This window comes from Microcaecilia unicolor, chromosome 5 (assembly GCF_901765095.1).
Source record: "Microcaecilia unicolor chromosome 5, aMicUni1.1, whole genome shotgun sequence".
Classification (NCBI taxonomy): Eukaryota; Metazoa; Chordata; class Amphibia; order Gymnophiona; family Siphonopidae; genus Microcaecilia; species Microcaecilia unicolor.
Genome location: NC_044035.1, coordinates 24,058,847 through 24,077,428, shown reverse-complemented (window position 1 = coordinate 24,077,428; position 18,582 = coordinate 24,058,847). Strand labels below are relative to the sequence as shown.

General features: G+C 41.5%; 1 protein-coding gene across 3 annotated transcripts in view; it reads left to right on the top strand.

Moving 5' to 3' along the window:
* PDCD4 (programmed cell death 4) overlaps positions 1 to 18,582 on the top strand; it is a 104,533-nt gene that overhangs the window by 27,563 nt on the left and 58,388 nt on the right. For 2 of the 3 annotated variants that reach the window (XM_030202764.1, XM_030202762.1), the window contains exons 3-5: positions 3,588 to 3,682; positions 9,101 to 9,214; positions 14,696 to 14,917. In XM_030202764.1, coding sequence (XP_030058624.1) covers positions 3,588 to 3,682; positions 9,101 to 9,214; positions 14,696 to 14,917 — 431 coding nt within the window. The remainder of the gene's footprint in view (positions 1 to 3,587; positions 3,683 to 9,100; positions 9,215 to 14,695; positions 14,918 to 18,582) is intronic. The other variant, XM_030202765.1, reaches the window with a different exon arrangement.

The window sequence follows — 18,582 nt, the reverse complement described above, 5'->3', positions numbered from 1 at the left end:
AAGGGTTTTGGTGGCTTTGGGAGGAGTCACAGTAAGTATGACAGGTAGAGGGAGATAGTGACCCGAGTCTCCCACTCCAATAGTGCACTGCACCAACCACTATACTACTCCAGGGACCTGCATGCTGCTGTAATAGACCTGGCTATAACATCTGAGGCTGTCATAGAGGCTGGTAAGTCATATTTTTATTCACATTTTTGGGAGGTGGGATGGGGTCAGTGACCACTGGGGGGGGGGTATTAGGGGGTCATCACGTCATTTAGGGCACTTATTTGTGCCTTTTTTTATTATAAAACAGGTCTAGCTCAAAATGTCTTAGTTTTAGTTTTGTTCCATTATGGCTGAAAAAGTCTAAGTCTTCGGAACGCCCAAATCCTGCCCTTAACACACCCCTGACATGCCCCCTTGAGATTTGGATGCATTGCAGATGAATAGTATAGAAAAACATCTGAAAAATAGGTTTTTAAAATACTGATTTGGACGTTTTTGTGAGAAAAACCAAATGCTACTTTATGCCACTTTTTAGATGTTTTTCCCTTTCGAAAATGAGCTCCATTTCCATTTTTTCATATTACAAAATAATACTAATTTTACTTTCTAAAAACCTCATTGATTTCCCAATACCAAAAACACAGTAACATATAGTAACATAGTAGATGACGGCAGAAAAAGACCTGCACGGTCCATCCAGTCTGCCCAACAAGATAACTCATATGTGCTACTTTTTGTGTATACCTTACCTTGATTTGTATCTGTCTTTTTCAGGGCACAGACTCAGCTGCTGTAATTTTGTTAATGGCTGCTTAATTTTAACGTGTTTAAAATACAAATAAACTTATCTTTAGCTGAAATATGCTGGAATATGCTCCAAGGCTCTATGGAGCCATCCAATTTGCCAAGATAGGCTGCTAGGCTGTGCACATAAATTGGTGCATTTGTACGGCAAGTTTAGCTCCTGAACCCCAGTAATAAATTACTGTGGGGTGGGCTCCAGATGAAGCCTTTCCTAGCAAAACGGACGGCTCCATAGAGCCTTGGAGCACATTTTAGCATATTTCAGCTAGAAAATACACCTTTATGCAGGGAAAAGACACCAGTGGCTCTCATATCTCCTATAAGAAGAATATGGAAGAACATTACAAGATTACCACCATCATTGGTCTTAAAAACCCTCATTTACTTTTTCCATTTTTTCATATTACAAAATAATACACATTTTACTATCTAAAAAGCTCATTGATTTCCCAATACCAAAAACAAACTCAGCAGCTGTAATTTTAACAGCTGCTTAATTTTAACATGCTTAAAATATAAATTAACTTTTAGTAAATTTTGGTAGGAGAAATTTTTGAAAGTAAACTATATTATTAGTAGATTCGCTCTTTATAAACATGTTTTTCTTATATTATTGGTATTATACTGTGGTTTTGAGTCCTCTAATTTCCATCAGTTAGGTTAGTACTATGGAAAGATGAGTCAAAAGTGGAACTATTTGGATAACAGAGGTCCCATTACATCCGATATTGAATTCTACTGTAAGAACATCATACCAACCGTCACACATGGTGAAAGTAGTGTGATGGTGTGGGAATATTTTGCTGCCTCAGAACCTGCCATTATTGAATGAACCATTAGTTCTGCACTGTATGTCCATTTCCCTGTCCATGAGCCGAAGGGTAATTGGGTTATGCAGCAAGACTATAGGAAATATTTGGTTGCAATTACTGTTGCTAAAAAGGTGGTGTGCATCCAGTTAAGTATAGAGTGTAGTTACTTTTTCACATGGGTGATATAGGTGTTAGATAATTTTGTTCCTTAAATAACACCGTTTTTATATGATTACATTATTTGTGTTTACTCAGTCTCCTCTTGTCTAGTATTACATTTTGTTTAAAGTTCAGAAACCAGTGTGTCATATATGTAGTAATAGGGGAAATCAAGAGAGTGGCAAAAATCTTTTCATATCACTGTACGTCTCTCACTGCATCTTCAGTTCTCATTGCCATTTTCTTCTGTGACTTTGTAGATGCCTAAAGTGCTCCTCCTGGACTGATTCTCCAAGTCTGCAAGCTTTTCTGCCAATGTCCCAGCTTGTGTTTCTTGCTTTTCAGGACTCATTCTTAGTCCACTTAAGAATTCTTTGTCCCAAGTCTGCCAGATCATACACAGCTCTATGAGCAGGCTCTTCACCTCCTGCACATTCACAGCAAAGCTTTTTTAGCACTCTTTATGACTTGTAATCATTTTATGAAGGTCAGGATTTATAAGTGTTCCTTGCCCTTGTCTTGCTCCCTCCTTCCTGACTTGAGTATTCAGCTGCCAGGTTGCAGGCCTTTGCAGGTGCTGCTGCCTCAGTCTCCCAATCAGTAACTTCAGGTAACACGGAGATGCACTTGTTGCCTTTTAGATGTTATATGACAAGTGGTCTTCATTAATTTTTAAGCTGGGGCCACTTTGGATTCTACTACTACTACTATTTAGCATTTATATGAGCAGAAGGAGAGCTACCAAGTATCTTCCCACGTGGGTCCATGTCACTGCTGACTGGTGTGTGTCAATGACATCCATTCCCACCTGCCCACCTTCTTTGGGGGGTATTCTCAAGGTTGTGAGCATTTCTAAATGCATTCTCTTTTGTCTATTGACAAAAGAGAATGCACTTCTCTCCCCTCCCCCCAATCCCCTTTCCCCTTTCTGTCCTGAGCCTGGGTAGAGAGGCAAAGTAGGAAGGAAAAAACAGAAAGGGGGCCTTGACACGCATCAAACACACATGCCAACACCAGCGCAGGCTCTCTTGTGCCGCAGTTTGGTAAAAGGGGCCCATAATAAGTTGCTATTTTCCAACTGCATCACTCAGAAGTCAATTTAGTTGCTCCTCATAGATTTTTGGGACTTTTTCCAATACTGGAAAGGCTGATAAGTGTTGATTGATCGCAGAATATTGTTGAAAACTCAACCACATTGTCACATTAACAGAATAAAGCTGTTAAACGCTGATATTAAAGTGAACATAGTTTTGTTTGACAACTTACTTTTTTATTAATTATAGTTCTTAGTGCTCAAGATTTTCTCTCAGCATTGTTTTTGGAAAAGGGGCAGTGGGTTTTCTATATGGTTGGACTCTTCGTAGATGACTTTTTAAATCAGTTTTTACATTTATTGCAACAAAAGGGGCATTTTAGATCTGTTTAGAACATGAATTGACTAGTGGAAAACAGTACAAAGGTAGAGCAACAAATGCTTTTCCCAGCCGTTCAAACAGACTGAAATGCTTGTGTTACCAAAGATTTTATTTTTCTAAAGATTGTCACACCCTTTTAAGAACCAATTAATAAGAAGTTGGTGTCTTGCTGCGTATTTAGGCCTCTTGCATTTGAGAAACACCCATTATAATTTACCTATTGCATGCTAGATTTCTAAGTTTGTGTAAACCAGTTCATCTCTAGTGATGGGGGAAGGGAAACTAGTTTTCTTCCTGAAAGAACTTGGTTATGGCAAAATCAAGTTGCCTGCATAGCATTATACTGTATTGAGTGACATATTTACTGGAGGTGGATTTTCTTGTTTTTTTTTTTACAATTTCCCAGGTGGTGCTGGGGGTAAAGGTGTGTGGGGCACACCTGGACAAGTGTATGATTTAGAAGAAGTTGATATTAGAGACCCTAATTATGATGAGGACCAGGTAAGAAATGTTATACATTCTGTTGTTTTTCTTCTTTTGCCTATATCTGTATCCTAAGCACTCAACCACTGAAGACTCATGAAAACATACCTATTCTCTCTCAGTTTCTGAATACTATTTTTGAATAGAATAGAACAAGATACAGTGGTGAAGTTGCGTAGTGGTTAGAGAAGTGGGCTGTGAACCAGGGATGCAAGGTTTCAAATACCGTGTCTCCCCCTCACATTCTTAATATTGGGCAGGTCTCTTCACCCTCCATTGCCTCAGGTACAGTTCAGTTTGTGAGCTTATTTGGACAAGGAAACAAGATAACTCCATCTTGAGCTCAGATTTGGAAAAGGGGAGTAATAAAATCTAGACTTCAGATCTCTGTTGTATTTTTGCAACCAGACTGGTAATCTACACTGACCTGTTGCTCCCCTTTCTCTACTTTAATGAATATATTTTGCTGTTTTTATTCTCGTTGTATTTTTTTTTTCACCATTTGGGGTAATTTTAAGACTCCCTGCATAGGTGCAAAGTTTGAAAGTATGTTTTGGTTTTTTTTGGACTTGTGGACTTGACACAGATTTCCAAAGTGAAGGTATGTGTGAACTTTCTCCTCAAAAATTACCAAAAGAAAAAAAAAACCTGAACAGAACTGCAGCTGCTAATTTGTAGAGTTAGTTTTTCATACCCTAGAAGTGCCCCATGGTAGAGGTGCACTCAGCCTTCACAATATTGAAGATGTTGCGTCAGCTTGAGAGACCAGGCCACTGGTATTCCTCAGGTGACTCAAGAGGATGTGTCCTCGCGCACTAGTACTTCTTTGATGTTGATAATAGCAGCCTTCAAGAAGGAACTTATTTGAAAGATAGGAGGCTCCTTTGCTGAACAAGATGTATTGACTTTCAACTGATTCTTGAGCCTAAAGTGACTGACTGGGTTAAGAACTGGCTGAGTGTAAGGTGACTAAGGGTATTGGTAAACAGATCTCACTCTGAGGAGAGGGACATTACAAATGGTATGCTGCAGGCAGGACTGTGGAATTGGAGTTGAAGTCGTGGAGTTGGAAGCTGTTTTTTGTGGAGTCTTGAGTCATTAAAAATGTACCAACTCTGGCTCGGCTTCATAATAACAATTTACAACAGTTTATTGCATTTTTTGGTTCAGGTTCTTTATTCAAACTTCAAATAAATATATTTTGTGATCTAAATATATTTTGTGATCTATCAGTCCTAGTTTTGTACATAAAGAAATACCTTATGTTTCTGTAATTAATCAAATTTCTCTTAGATTTACTGTAGATAATAGGAGTCGGAATCGGTGTCAGAGAATAGAAAAATAGAGGCGTTGGAGTCAAAGGTTTGGTGTACTGATTCCACAGCCCTGGCCACAAGAATGGGTTCTTGGTCTGGTTCTTTTTAACACTTTTGTAAGTGATATTGTGGAAGGGCTGTTTGGTAAGGTTTATCTCTTTACAGATGATACCAAAATCTGCAATAGGGTAGTGTCATGCACCAACCACTCGGAGTTGGCCAAGTGACTGTGAAGATCTCTTTGCCTCTTCTGTCCGTAAATACTCCGACACTTACAAGAATGGAACTCTCCACAACAAAACAATAATGTCTTGGCCTTTATTCAGTGACCTTCCGTTAACCCCTCTGGTCAGTTTCTGGTAAGGTCACCTGGAGGGGCCCCAGCCCAGCTCCTTTTCTCTCTGTGGAACTTGCCACCAGTTCCAGAAATGTTCCAATCAAAAGTTCCATATGCATAAACCAAAATGTCCAGGAAATTGTCCTTTAACTCAAACTTGTTTCTAACACAGTACCAGAAAACAAATTGCTGTTTATTGGGGTCAGGCCCTGTCCCAGCCTGCCTACCTGCCACCACCCACATAGCTTTAATTGCAACTACATCCATCCACCCACCCACCAGCAGGAAATTACAAATGGTCTTACTTCAGACCACCTCAAAATGAATGTACTGTGTAAAATCTACAAGGAAAACATAAGATAATTTGGTGCCTTCTAGCATGAACTGTACACTGTGGTCCAGCTTCCTTTGGTTTGGCCTCCAAGCGGTAAAAGTGTACTGTGCTCCAACTTCCCCTTTTATAGGATGGCAGACTCCCCCCCCCCCCCCCCCAAAAGCTCCACACTGGAACCGGAATGGAGAGAAATAACTGTTGCTTCTATTGGAGGAGTTGGAGGGTCTGTCTTTGAGCTTAGGTAGTTTCCCTTTTTTGCCTTTTCCCATAAAGATTGATTCTGAGGTTCATAGGGCAAGCCTGTTTTGTAACTCCTTATTGAGGCTGGATCTGATTTTTGGTTTGTATTACTGCCTTTGCCCTTTTCCCACATTCTCAAGTTTCTTTACTTGAGAGAACGTAGATACCCTCACAATTAGCCACCCTTGATGGCGTGGATTATATGAGGAGTGACCAAGAAAAGCTTCAAGAATGGTCCAGAATTTGGCAGCTAGCATTTAATGCTAAAAAATGCATGAAAGAGGAGTGGGACTTGGGAATTACCATATGTGATGATATTAACATAGCAAGCAGGTAGAAAAGGTGACAACAAAAGCCAAAATTATGCTTGGGTGCATAGGGAGAGGAATGGCCAGCAGGAAAAAGGTGATAATACCTTTGGTGAAACCTTATTTAGAGTACTGTATGCAATTCTGGAGACCACACCTTTAAAAAGATATAAGCAGAATGGAGTTGGTCTAGAGGGTATTTACTAAAATAAAGCATATGGGACAGACTTAAAGACCTTAGAAAGGCTGAAGAGGATTGATATGATACAGTCTAAATACCTCAGTTGAATAAATACATGAGAGCAAGTATCTCAATTGAAAGGAAACTCTAGAATGAGGGAATATAAGAGTAAGGTGAAAGGGGACAGATACAGGAGTAACCTAAGGAAGCACTTCATGGAAAAGGTGGTGAATTCGTGGAATGGCCACCCAATGAAAGACTATCTGAATTCAAGAAAGCTTGGGATAAGTACACAGGATCTCTGAGGGAGAGGAAGGGATAGTAGATATTCTAGTTGGGCAGTTTGGAAAGGACATATGGTCTTGATCTGCCTTTATTTTCCCTGTTTCTATGTTAATTTGTGCATATATATTAGTATTCTAAACATTTACATGTGTAACTGGTGTGTAAATGTTAGTTCTCACTTTATAGAATTAAGGAGTAATGGGATTTGATATACTGTCTTTCTGTCCTACAATCAAAGCGGTTTACATTTATTATATGCAGGTACTTTCTCTGTTCTTAGTAGGCTTACAATCTACTGGGGCAATAGAAGATTAACCAGCTTATTTTCGAAAGAGAAAGACGCCCATATTTCGACCCAAATCGGGAGATGGGCGTCTTTCTCCCGTGGGCGAACAAATCGGTATAATCGAAAGCCGATTTTGGTTGTCTTCAACTGCACTCCGTTGCAGGAACGAACAAAGTTGATGGGGGCCTGTCGGAGGCGTGGCGAAGGCGAGACTGGGTCGTGGTTATCGGCAGAGGAGAGATTGGCGTCTTTAGCTGATAATCGAAACAAGAAGGGCGTTTTTGACAAGAATTTGGTCCGCTTTATTTGGACCCTTTTTTTTCAGGTCCAAGTCCCAAATATGTGTCCCAACTGACCAGATGACCACCGGAAGGAATCGGGGATCACCTCCCCTGACTCCCCCAGTGGTCACTAACCCCCTCCCACCAAAAAAAAAACACTTTACAAACTTTTTTTCCCAGCCTGAATGCCAGCCTCAAATGTCGTACCCACCTCCATGACAGCAGAATGTGTTCTATCCTCTGACATCCTTTCCCTGGTTCTGATGCGGGTCTCGGGTGAGTGTGACACCTTTTCTGTTAAGGGCACTGCAGAGTCACATCAGCAGTGCATTGTGGTGGGTGTAGGGTATTGGGCTCCGTGATTCCACTAGCTTGTGTTACATGCTCATGATGTCAGTAGTTGGTAGGCTCTACTCCCATGGTGCTTTTCCCTCTGCTTACTGGGTCAGAGTGTGCCCTGTTTTGTTTCCGGTAGTCCATGAGGTAGTGGCCATTTTTGTAAGACAGTTTTAGATCCCTTTCATGTGTTAGCCACGTTACAGAACTTAGTTCTTACCTTGAATGTTGCTGAAAGAGGGCATTGTACACCATTCTGCCAGCTCGGACCTATTGCTAATCTCAGTACCAGCGAGACTCGTTGCCAGAGGGGCACAACCTCTGATCTGCAGTTAATTGTGAGTAAACGTGCTCATTCCAATAAAGGACGTTTTCGGAGACATTAGTCTTCAGGTGTCAACTGGTATGCCAAGATTATACAGCAGCAACAAGTCCTAGAGGCCTGCGTGTATGCAGGTCCCTGGCGCACTTTTAGTGGGTACCGCAGTGCACTTCAGACAGGCGGACCCAGGCCCATCCCCCCTACTTGTAACACTTGTGCTGGTAAATGGGAGGCCTCCAAAACCCACTGTAGATGCCCCCTTCACCCCTAAGAGCTATGGTAATGTTGTACATTTGTGGGTAGTGGGTTTTGGGGGAGGGGGGTTGGGGACTCAGCACCTGTGGTAAGGGACCTATGCATGTGGGAGCGTTGTCTGAAATCCACCGCACTGACCTCTAGGGTGTCCAGTTGGTGTCCTGGCATGTCAGGGGGGCGAGTGTACTACGAATCCTGGCCGCTCCCACGACCAAATGGCTTGGATTGGGACGTTTTTGAGCTGGGCGTTTTTAGTTTCCATTATCACTAAAAAAAACAAATGCCAGCTCGGAAACGACTAAATCCATGGCGTTTTGGCCCGTACAAACCATATTTTCGAAGCGGAAGATGGACGCCCATTTTTTTCGAAAATACGGTCCCACCCCTTCACGTACCCGTTCTCGGACATAGACGCCCATGGAGATGGGCGTTCGATTAGGCCCCTCTAAGTGACTTGCCCAGAGTCACTCCAGTAACATCTGAGCCATGGCTATATCAGTAGCCCAACTGAGGTTGGCCTCTGCGAAAGAGATTTACAGGGCTGTGACATGGACATCATTCCACTTTTTCACATATTACTGTTTGGAAAGGGATTTCTTATGTTGACAGTACGTTTTAGCCATTCCTTCCTTCAGATTCTAATTTGAAGTTTAAAATCCAACTTCTCTCCTCTAGGACCCATTTTCTTGATTTCCAGGCTGTTTTCCAAAAATTAAATAAAACTGAATAGTCTTGTTGCCAACAAAAACAGATTTCAGTGTCTACCCATTGGCACCACCATTCATGCATGTTTTTCTGTTTACTCTTAGTCTATAGCTAGGGTGTCCCATCTGTGAGTACTTGATCCTGGTTATTATGAGAATGTTGAATGAGGAAAGTGTTTTTAGAAATGTTTTCATGCACTCTAATTCTGTAGCTTGAGTGTACTTAAAATAATTTGTGTTTGATTCTACAGGAGAACTATGTTTATGAGACGACCGTTCTTCCTTTGGATGAAAAATCCTTTGAGAAAACTGTAACGCCAATTGTACAGGAATATTTTGAACATGGAGATACTAATGAAGTTGCAGTATGTTTGACAAATTATTTTACTTTTTAGATACAGTCTTTCATACATTTCTAATGAGCCTCAGAAAAAAGATTATGTAAGATAAACTTGCCATTTTAGTGTGTACGTGAATTTTTTTTTGTGTGTGTGTTTGTGGGGGGGGGGGGGGGGGGTCGGCAATAACTTAGCACTGTTGTCTCTTTATGCATACCTGCATATTTACCTAAGTAAACTCATTCTTGGAATAGGTAATTTATTTGTTAGAAAATTTTGGTAAACTACTGGTATGTTACATTTTGCGCTAGTATTTCTTATAAATGCTTTACCAAGGTGGAACTGTAGGAGAAGCTGATGAAGTACCAGTTTTTACCAATTGATAGCAACATTTTAAGCACATTTTCATTTTTTTACTAAGTGGACAATTTACCCTGTGCCTTTTCAGTGTATATTTTGTGAAATGCAAATCTCTCATCCCTTTTCATATTTGTGCTTAAGAAACTATAGAATCAATGAATGTTGTATGTCTTGTTTTTCCTGTTAGATTGTCTTCCCGCTTGGGGAAATAAAAGTAATTTATTTTAATGCTGATTACTGCTTAAATTACATCTTGAGGCTTAACTAGTATGGGAGCACTAATAAATGCAGGCTCAAAATAATGAACTGCTGTCGGAATTGACTTCTGAAATGAATGATTTCTAAAAAAGGGATTATTAGAAGTGCACTGGTGACTTGATATAATATGGTTTTGAGGGTCCACAAAACTAATTTACCTTGTAAACAAGGTCACATTGTAGAGAGAACCCTTTCCTCTTCCCAACAGTCCTCCCCCACATTTCCTTCAAACATAAGCCAGTTATCTGTGGTGTATCACAACCAGTGGCATAGCCAAACAGCCAGTTCTGGGTCGACCTGAGCCCAAAGTGGGTGGGCACAAAATTTTCCCTGTCCCACCCTACCCCCATCTCAAATTATATATACTTTAGCTAATGAGGATCCCTAATCTCTGTCAGCTGAAGACTTCCTCTGAAGGTGGCCTGAACTCTCTTTTACCAAGCTTGGCAGACAGCAGCAGTGACCCTAAGCCACTGATTCTGGCACCCCACACATGCTTAGTTGTCAATGGCTCAAGGATGCTGTTGCCAACTGCAGAACTTGGTAGAAGAGAGTTCTGGCCGTCTTAGGAGGTCTTTAGCTGGGGATGCTAGGGGATTCTCACCAGCTATGCAGCAAGAGGCAGGACTGATGTTAGACCTGCTTGGGCCCAGGTCAGAAAATAAAAGAGGCCCCCCTCCCTGATTCCCTCTCCCCTCTGCCTCCCCTCCAGTTTCCCACCTGCCATTACTATCACACCAACACACCCTCACCAAATACAGAGCAAGGGATCACAAATTAGAAATAGGTTATCAATAGAAATCAAACAAAATAAAACATGGAAAAGAAAATAAGATGATACCTTTTTTATTGGACATAACTTAATACATTTCTTGATTAGCTTTCGAAGGTTGCCCTTCTTCGTCAGATCGGAAATAAGCAAATGTTTTAGCAGATAGTGCCCTGCTGTTTCTTAACACTGCTCTCCAGAGAAAGCACTGCCTTTTTAAAGAGGCTTTTCAGTGGGACTTAGCCTATTAAAAACTATTAGCATAATTAGGAATGGTCAGCCCTTGTAACTGCAGAGACCTAAGCTTTGATTAAGCATGTTCCTGTCTTTGTTACAGTGGGGGGGGGGGGGGGGGTCTCTTCATCTCATTTACACAGTCTGACCTCCCTGGCTCACTGGGAGCCCAGTCTCTTGGAGACTGCTATATATTGCAAAATAAGATAGCAGATGTAAATTCTCAAAGTGGACATATTCCAAACACTAAAATGAAAATAAAATGATTTTTTTCTACTTTTGTTGGCTGGTGACTTTCTTTTTCTGATCATGCTGGCCCAGTATCTGATTCTGTTGCTGGTATCTGTCCTCTTAACTCTGTTTCCAGGGCTTTCTTTCCGCTGTTTGTGTCCCTCATTGATAAGTCTCTGACTCTAAAGTTTAGCAATTTCATTAAAGCAAAATGTATTTTCAAATATCACAAACTCTCCCTATCCAAGCAGAATGTTTTATATAAAAACAAACACACAAAAAAAGCAATCAGATTTTTACTTACCAGCTATTCTACACTATACGTCAGCTAAACTTCCTCTTTGAACCTCAGCCAATTAAATGGATTTTAGCTGTAGCTATGATAATTATGTACATATCATTGCAGTCATGCCCTCCTCTCAGTGTGCATGCTCAAAAAACAAAAACTTTGAACCACTTACAGATAACAATTACACTATTTATTTTTTATTTCTCCTCAGTCTCACTTGCACACCTGCCTCCAAACCTGTTCTCTTTAATTTGAATGTTGTTCCAGCTCACCCTGAATGAAAGTTGTTCACACACACCAAAGCCATAAATAGCTGCTGGTTGTACTCTTTGAAGCAGCTTTAGCAGAGCAGCGTGTCTGTCTCAGCACTGCTGGGCTACCTTCACTTCCTGATGCGGGAAGGGCAGGGGAGAGAGGAGAATCACAACTTCAGGTAAAAGATTTTGCAAGTGAGTGGCGCCCTCTAGAGGTCAGCGCCCCCCTGCATTGCTTACCTCGCTTACCGTGTCGGCACGGCCCTGCCCATCACCAAGAGTGTTATCTCCACTTGGTTGGCTGACTGTTGGGCTCATTTTTGAAAGAGAAAAACAACCAAAAAGTGTCATAAAGCACCATTTGGATGAATTTCTTCTCAAAACATCCAAATCTGTATTTTTGAAACCTGTTTCTCAGACGTCTATCTATGGATTTCGTCTGCAGTACATCCAAATCACAAGGGGACATGTTGTGGGGGGGGGGGGGGGGGGGGGGGGCATTTTGAAGGTGGGATTAGGGTGTATATAACACTTGGATTTTACAGCCATAATGGAACAAAACCAAAATGTCTAGGGCAAAAACTTCAACATTTTGGTGTAGACTTGTTTTTCGAATGAATAAGATACAAAAAGGGGCCCTAAATGACTAGATGACCACTGGAGGGATTCAGGGATGACCCTCCCTTTACTCCCCCAGTGGTCACTGACCCCCTTCCATCCCCCAAAAATGTGAATAAAAATAGTACTCACCAACCTCTATGACATCCTCAGATGTTACAGCCAAGTCCATTAGAGCAGCATACAGGTCCCTGGAGTAGTCTAGTGATGTTTACAGTGCACTACACCTGGGTGGACCCAGGCCCATTCCTCCTCCTACCTGTTAAACTTGTGGTGGAAATTGTGAGCCCTCTAAAACTCACTAGAAACCCACTGTACCCACATATAGGTGCCCCCTTCACCCCTAAGGGCTATTGAATGAATTGATCGACCTCCCTGCTAGAAACAGATCTATTTCTTCACGAACTTATCTTAACCTACACCTTCCCAATTGTAGAGGAATTAAGTACAAGACCTACTACGCATCCAGTTTCTCCTTTTTGGGCAGCCAGCTTTGGAACGCTATACCCAGACCAATCCGATGAATAAACGACTTCTTGCCCTTTAGAAAAATGCTGAAAGCTCATCTCTTTAAGCAAGCCTACCCAAATGCCCCAACCTAATCTCGCCAACTTCCACCCCCAATTCTGTTCTGACTTAAATACCAACCTCCCATCCTTCTCTTTCCATCTCTGCTTAATTTTATCCCTCCTTATCCTTTCTCCCAAATTACACTATCCTATCCGTCTACCCTCTTTTATCCTAGTCATATATTATCTAGCTCAACTTATCATACACTACTAAGCTCAACTTTACATTGTTTTACTACTGTTTTATTAAAATTCTATTAACTTTGTATTTCAAATTACTATGTAAGCTGCATTGAGCCTGCATTATGTGGGAAAGTGCGGGTTACAAATGTAATAATAATAATATTGTAGTGGTGTACAGTTGGGGGTAGTGGGTTTTGGAGTGCTCAGCAGACAAGATAAGGTATCAACGGTGAGATGTCAACCTGGGAGCATTTATATGACATCCACAGCAGTGCCCTCTAGGGTACCCCATTCCTGTCCTGGGACTTCTGGGGGACCAGTCTGCTAAAAATGCTGGCCTCTCCTACATCTCATTTGCTTGATTTTGTGCATTTTTATCTTGTGTTGGTGTTTTTTCAAAAATGGCCTAAAAAGATAAATGTTCGAAATGGTATTAAAAAAAAAAAAAAAAAAAGATAAAGACTTTTTCTTTTTTCGAAAATGGCCATATTTCCTATTTGAATTTGGTACGTGTAGTGCAAAATGTCTAAAGTCTGACAGATGCACTATTGAAAATGCCTCTCTGTATTCGTTATGCGTATACACAGGCTGGGCTGACCCTTCAAGGTTGTGTCACCGCTCACAATGTAAGAGCCATGGTAGCTTCAGTACCCTATTTCTGCTGTACCTCCATTGAAGAAATTTGTAAGGCGACAACGTGGTCTTCTATTCACACTTTCACTGCTGTCTGGAACAGCATTCAAGGCAGAATAGCCAGTTTGAGCAGTCCTACAAAATCTTTTTACCACATAGATGCCAACTTCACCTTTTGGCCCGTTATCCACCAGGCTCACTTTTTACTTAGTTCTTTATTATAATTGTGAGCAAGGTAGCTAGCGAGTCCCGTATGTGAGAACATTATGCATGCTTGTCTTCGGAGAAAGGTGTTACTTACCAGTAGCAGGTGTTCTCTGAGGATAGCAGGCATATAGTCTCATATCCCTCCCGCCTTCCCTTGGAGTTTAGCGTTAATATTGTACTGCTGGTCCCGCACTCGGCAATTGGGTGGGAAGGCACCTGCGCATGCGCGGTGGGGGCACTGCCTCAAAGATTTAAAATAATATTATACTTGGCAGTGTCCACACCAGGCTCCGTCAGAATAGGTGACCTGCTACAGGTAAGTAACTTAGCTTTTTCTGCATATAAAATGGTTATTAATAAAATTACCCCTGGGGTTTGTGCCTGCAAAACAGCATGTGTTATACGATAGCATGTATGTGTTCTTGAACAGAGTTTGGGTAGACTGCAAGCGGAGTTGTAAAATATGCGTGTTTATAAAATATGCATGAACATGCAACTTGTATATTTGTATTTTTAGACTAGCTCCGAAGCTGGTGATAAATATCTGTGGAGTCAATCTAGCCATAGTTTTTTCGGATTGACACCTAGTATTTTGTAAAGACATATTAGGTCGCCTATATGTCTTGAGAAAATAGGCGCCTTCTTAGCATAGGTTACTTCTTGTAAAATAATCCTTCATATAGACAAGTTATCTATTTTATTTGAATTCTTAGTGGCATCACTTGGATAGCATCTCTGAAAATCTGCATAACTTATTCGTTTAAAGTTACATAGCGGCTTCACTGCTGAAAATTGACCTCTCTGTATTCATCCAGCACCTTATTACAGAAATAAACCTATGCATTTTAAAATATGCTTTGGGATGAGACTTTTAATAAACTTACCTTCTTTTTACCCTTCTAGGAAATGTTGAAAGATTTAAATCTTGGAGAAATGAAATGCGGTTTACCAGTGCTGGCAGTATCGTTGGCATTGGAAGGGAAGGCTAGTCACAGAGAAATGACATCAAAGCTGCTCTCTGCTCTATGTGGTACAGTACTTAGCACAAGTGATGTAGAAATGTCATTTGATAAGCTGCTTCAAGAACTTCCTGAATTGGTTCTGGATACTCCAAGAGCACCGAAGGTTTGTTCATCACCTTTCAGATTTGTTAATTTCTTTTTTTTCAAGCTTGTCTGAAACATAACCAAATGCATTCCAAATAGCCACTTATAAGTGGTTGAAGTCCTGAAGAGACAGCTACAAATATGTATGGAAGCCTTAAATAGAATACAAAGATAATATTTTATAAGAACATAAGCGCTGCCATAGTGGGACAGACTGAAGGTCCATCGAGCCCAGTATCCTATTTCCAACAGTGGCCGATCCAGATCTCAAGTACCTGGCAAGATCCTAAAAAGAATAAAACAGACTTATGCTGCTTATCCTAGAAATAAGCAGTTGATTTTCTCAAGTCTGTCTTAATAATGGCTTATGGACTTTTGGACTTTTCTTTTAGGAAATTAGCCAAACCTTTTTTGAACCCTGCTAAGCTAACTTATTTTACCACATTCTCTGGCAACGAATTCCAGAGTTTAATTACATGTTGAATGATGAAATATTTTCTCCAGTTTTTAAAAACATATTACTACTTAGCTTCATTGCATGCCTCCTAGTCCTAGTATTTTTGGAAACATTAAACAAGCAATTCAGTTATACCCGTTCCACTCCACTCAGTATTTTATGGACCTCTATCATATCTTCCCTTGGTTGTCTCCTCTTCAAGCTGAAGAGCCCTAGCCACTTTAGCCTTGCCTCATAGGGAAGTTGTCCCATCCCCTTTAACATTTTCGTTGTCCTTCTTAGTACCTTTTCTAATTCTACTATATCTTTTTTGAGCTGCAATGACCAGAATTGCACACAGTATTCATGGTGCAGTTTCACCATGGAGTGATACAGAGGCATTATAATATTCTCATTTTTGTTGTCCGTTTCTTTCCTAATAATGTATAACTTCCTCAGGGACCTTCCAGACTGGCCAAGACGCTTGGGTTATGCAAGCATACCAGCAGAGGGAGACTGAGAACACTAAAACTTAAGATAGTATAAGCCACCTGCCAGCCCCTAAGTAGTCAGTAAATCTCAGTCTCCAGCAGAGGGTAGACGTGCGGCCTGAGCAGTCAGTCTGGTCTGGTAGGCTTAGGATTTGTTTTTAGGCCTTTTGTTGCTATTAGGACCCTGTACTTAGAGTCTGTGTGCTTCGGGGAAGTGGGTCCGGTGGGGCTCCGTTTTTTCCCTGGGGTGTCACACCCGGTGGTCAGGTCCCTCCCCCTGCTATGCTCTCCTGAGCAGTCAGCCCCGTGCCTCGGCTCCTGTGTTCTTGCAGGAACCTTGAGAGCCATAGCCCTTGTCAGCTTTTAGCAACTGGGCTGGGTGTTTAAGAGGAAGTGAAAAAAAAAATCGTAACGCTCTGCTTGTTTGATTTGGGGCTTACCGGGAAAGCTACAGTGCGTTTGTGAGATACAGTGAGTGGTCTAGGTCTAGAATTGTTCCCCCTCTTGTTGGTTCCTGAACCAGCTGCTCCATAAAGTAGTTCTTGATCTCATTAAGGAATTTTACCTGCCTAGCATGCCTTGATGTTATATTTACCCAGTCAGTATGAGGGTAATTGAAATCACCCATTATTATTGTGTTATCCAGTTTGTTAGCCTCCCTAATTTCTGATAACATTTCTGTATCTGTCTGTTCCTCCTGGCCAGGTGAACAGTAATACACTCCTATCACTATTCTTTTCCCCTTTACAAGTGGAATTTCTATCCATAGGGATTTCAAGATGTGTGTTGTGTTCTGCAGAAATTTTAGTCTATTCGTTTCAAGGCCCTACTTAATGTATAGTGCTATCCTTCTGCCAATTTGAATCACCTTATCACTGCGATATAATTTATAACCTGGAGGTGGTCACGTGTTGCTGAGCTAGAGAGTGGGTGTCTGTGTGGAGTGAGCTCCTGGGCCCATTAGGCTAAATCCCCCTTCTGAGCATACCTTTTAGCTCACCATTTGCATGCACAATCTGGGGAAGCACTTCTGCATGTGCACTGGACATTAGAAGACTACATTTGGTGCCGTGATAGCTTCAAAAATCCCCCGCCATGATCGAGGTTGTGGTCGACAGATGGAATCTAAAATGGCGGATGAAGATTCACCTGGTCCTTCTACTGTTGGCTCCGTGTGGGAAGCGAAAGTTGCCCTGGAAATTAGAATTATGCTGGAAAGCTCTTTAGATCAGAAGCTCCAAAAGTTAGTGGATAAATTGGAATCTTTACAAAAATATTTTCAAACCTACCAGCAGCACCTCTCCGATGTTGAGGATTCCCTTCATACACAAGAAATCCAGCAACAAGCTATGCAGTCTCAGATCACCAAGTTGGAGGACAAAATTGACGACCTAGAAAATAGGTCTGCAGGGGAAACATCTGCTTGGTAGGACTACCAGAGTCCATCCGTGAGCAGGATCTCAGGGCTTTTTGTGAATGGTAGTTATCACAAATGCTAAAGCTCTCCTCCTCTGCGGATAGAGCGGACATATTGGCTGGGTCAGTTGAGAACCAGTTGACCACACACGGTATTCTTCAAAATCCTGAACTTTGCTCACAAACAGGAAATCTTACGAGCCATTAGACAGGTGGGTTCCTTGCAGTATGAAAATCAGAAAATTCAATGTTTTAAAGATTTTTCAGTGACTGTCTCAGGAAGATGCAAGGCCTTCAGTACTGTCTGCTTGCTTCTGCATGCTAAGAAGGTGCCCTTTGCGCTGCAATATCCAGCCAAACTGCACATTATTTGTGAAGGTACACATCATTACTGTACAGCGGCAGTGGAAATTTTGGCATGCGAGCAACTACCGGACCTCGCGTAGGAGCTTTGCTGATACCGCTGGCGGAGTATAGCGTCACTCTGGACCAGCGATATCCTGATGACACTGGACATTAGCAGAAGATTGGCTGTTGTACTGTGCCTTTTTGGCAGTTTTGATGGAGTCTTTCTGCCTTGCTGCACCTTGACCAGTACCAGCATTGCTGACTTTCTTGGGCTGCTCATGGGCAGCAATAGGGCTTGGTTCTATTATTTCGTTTTGGAGATATGGATTCCGACTAGAAATTCATGAGGAGGACTGTATTGCCTCTAGTGGGGTGGATTGACTAGTGCTTTCTCCCTTTGTTGCCACAACATGGACTCATCACATTATTATGATTACTGCTTTTAATCTTGCTGCCTTTCTATCTGAGTTTGAATTTTGTTGTGTGGTTGTGGTGTGAATGCGGTTTACTTGGGTGCCATGCTTTCATTATGTTGGTATCAGTTTTCTTGTTGTGATTTGATTCCCATTTCCCTCTCTTTGATTTTGAATGACCCTGTTCTTCACATTAAAGGCTTTTTGCTCTTTGCAATGTTCTTTGCAGTTTGAGCAGGATTCTTTCAGTACTCTGTGTTATTATAGGGCTATACTTATGCTTGATTGGGAATTGTTGTTATCCTATTTTTTTGCTTCTCCCTGCATTGACCATTGTGGAGCTAGATTTTTCTTTTATTCCATCTGTGCGGTTCTGATGCTCGTTTCTTGGGTGGGTGGGGGGGAAGAAGGATAGTTAGGGGCAAGGGGGAGGGTCGCTGCACAGTGACCTTGGTTCGATTTATGAACATTTGTTGATTTGTTTGGAAAAGAGTGGGACATGGGGGTGGGAGAGAGTGCAAGTGTTTGTTTGGGCTTTGTGGGGATTATTGAATTTTTTTTCCTATTCCTGGTATAGTTT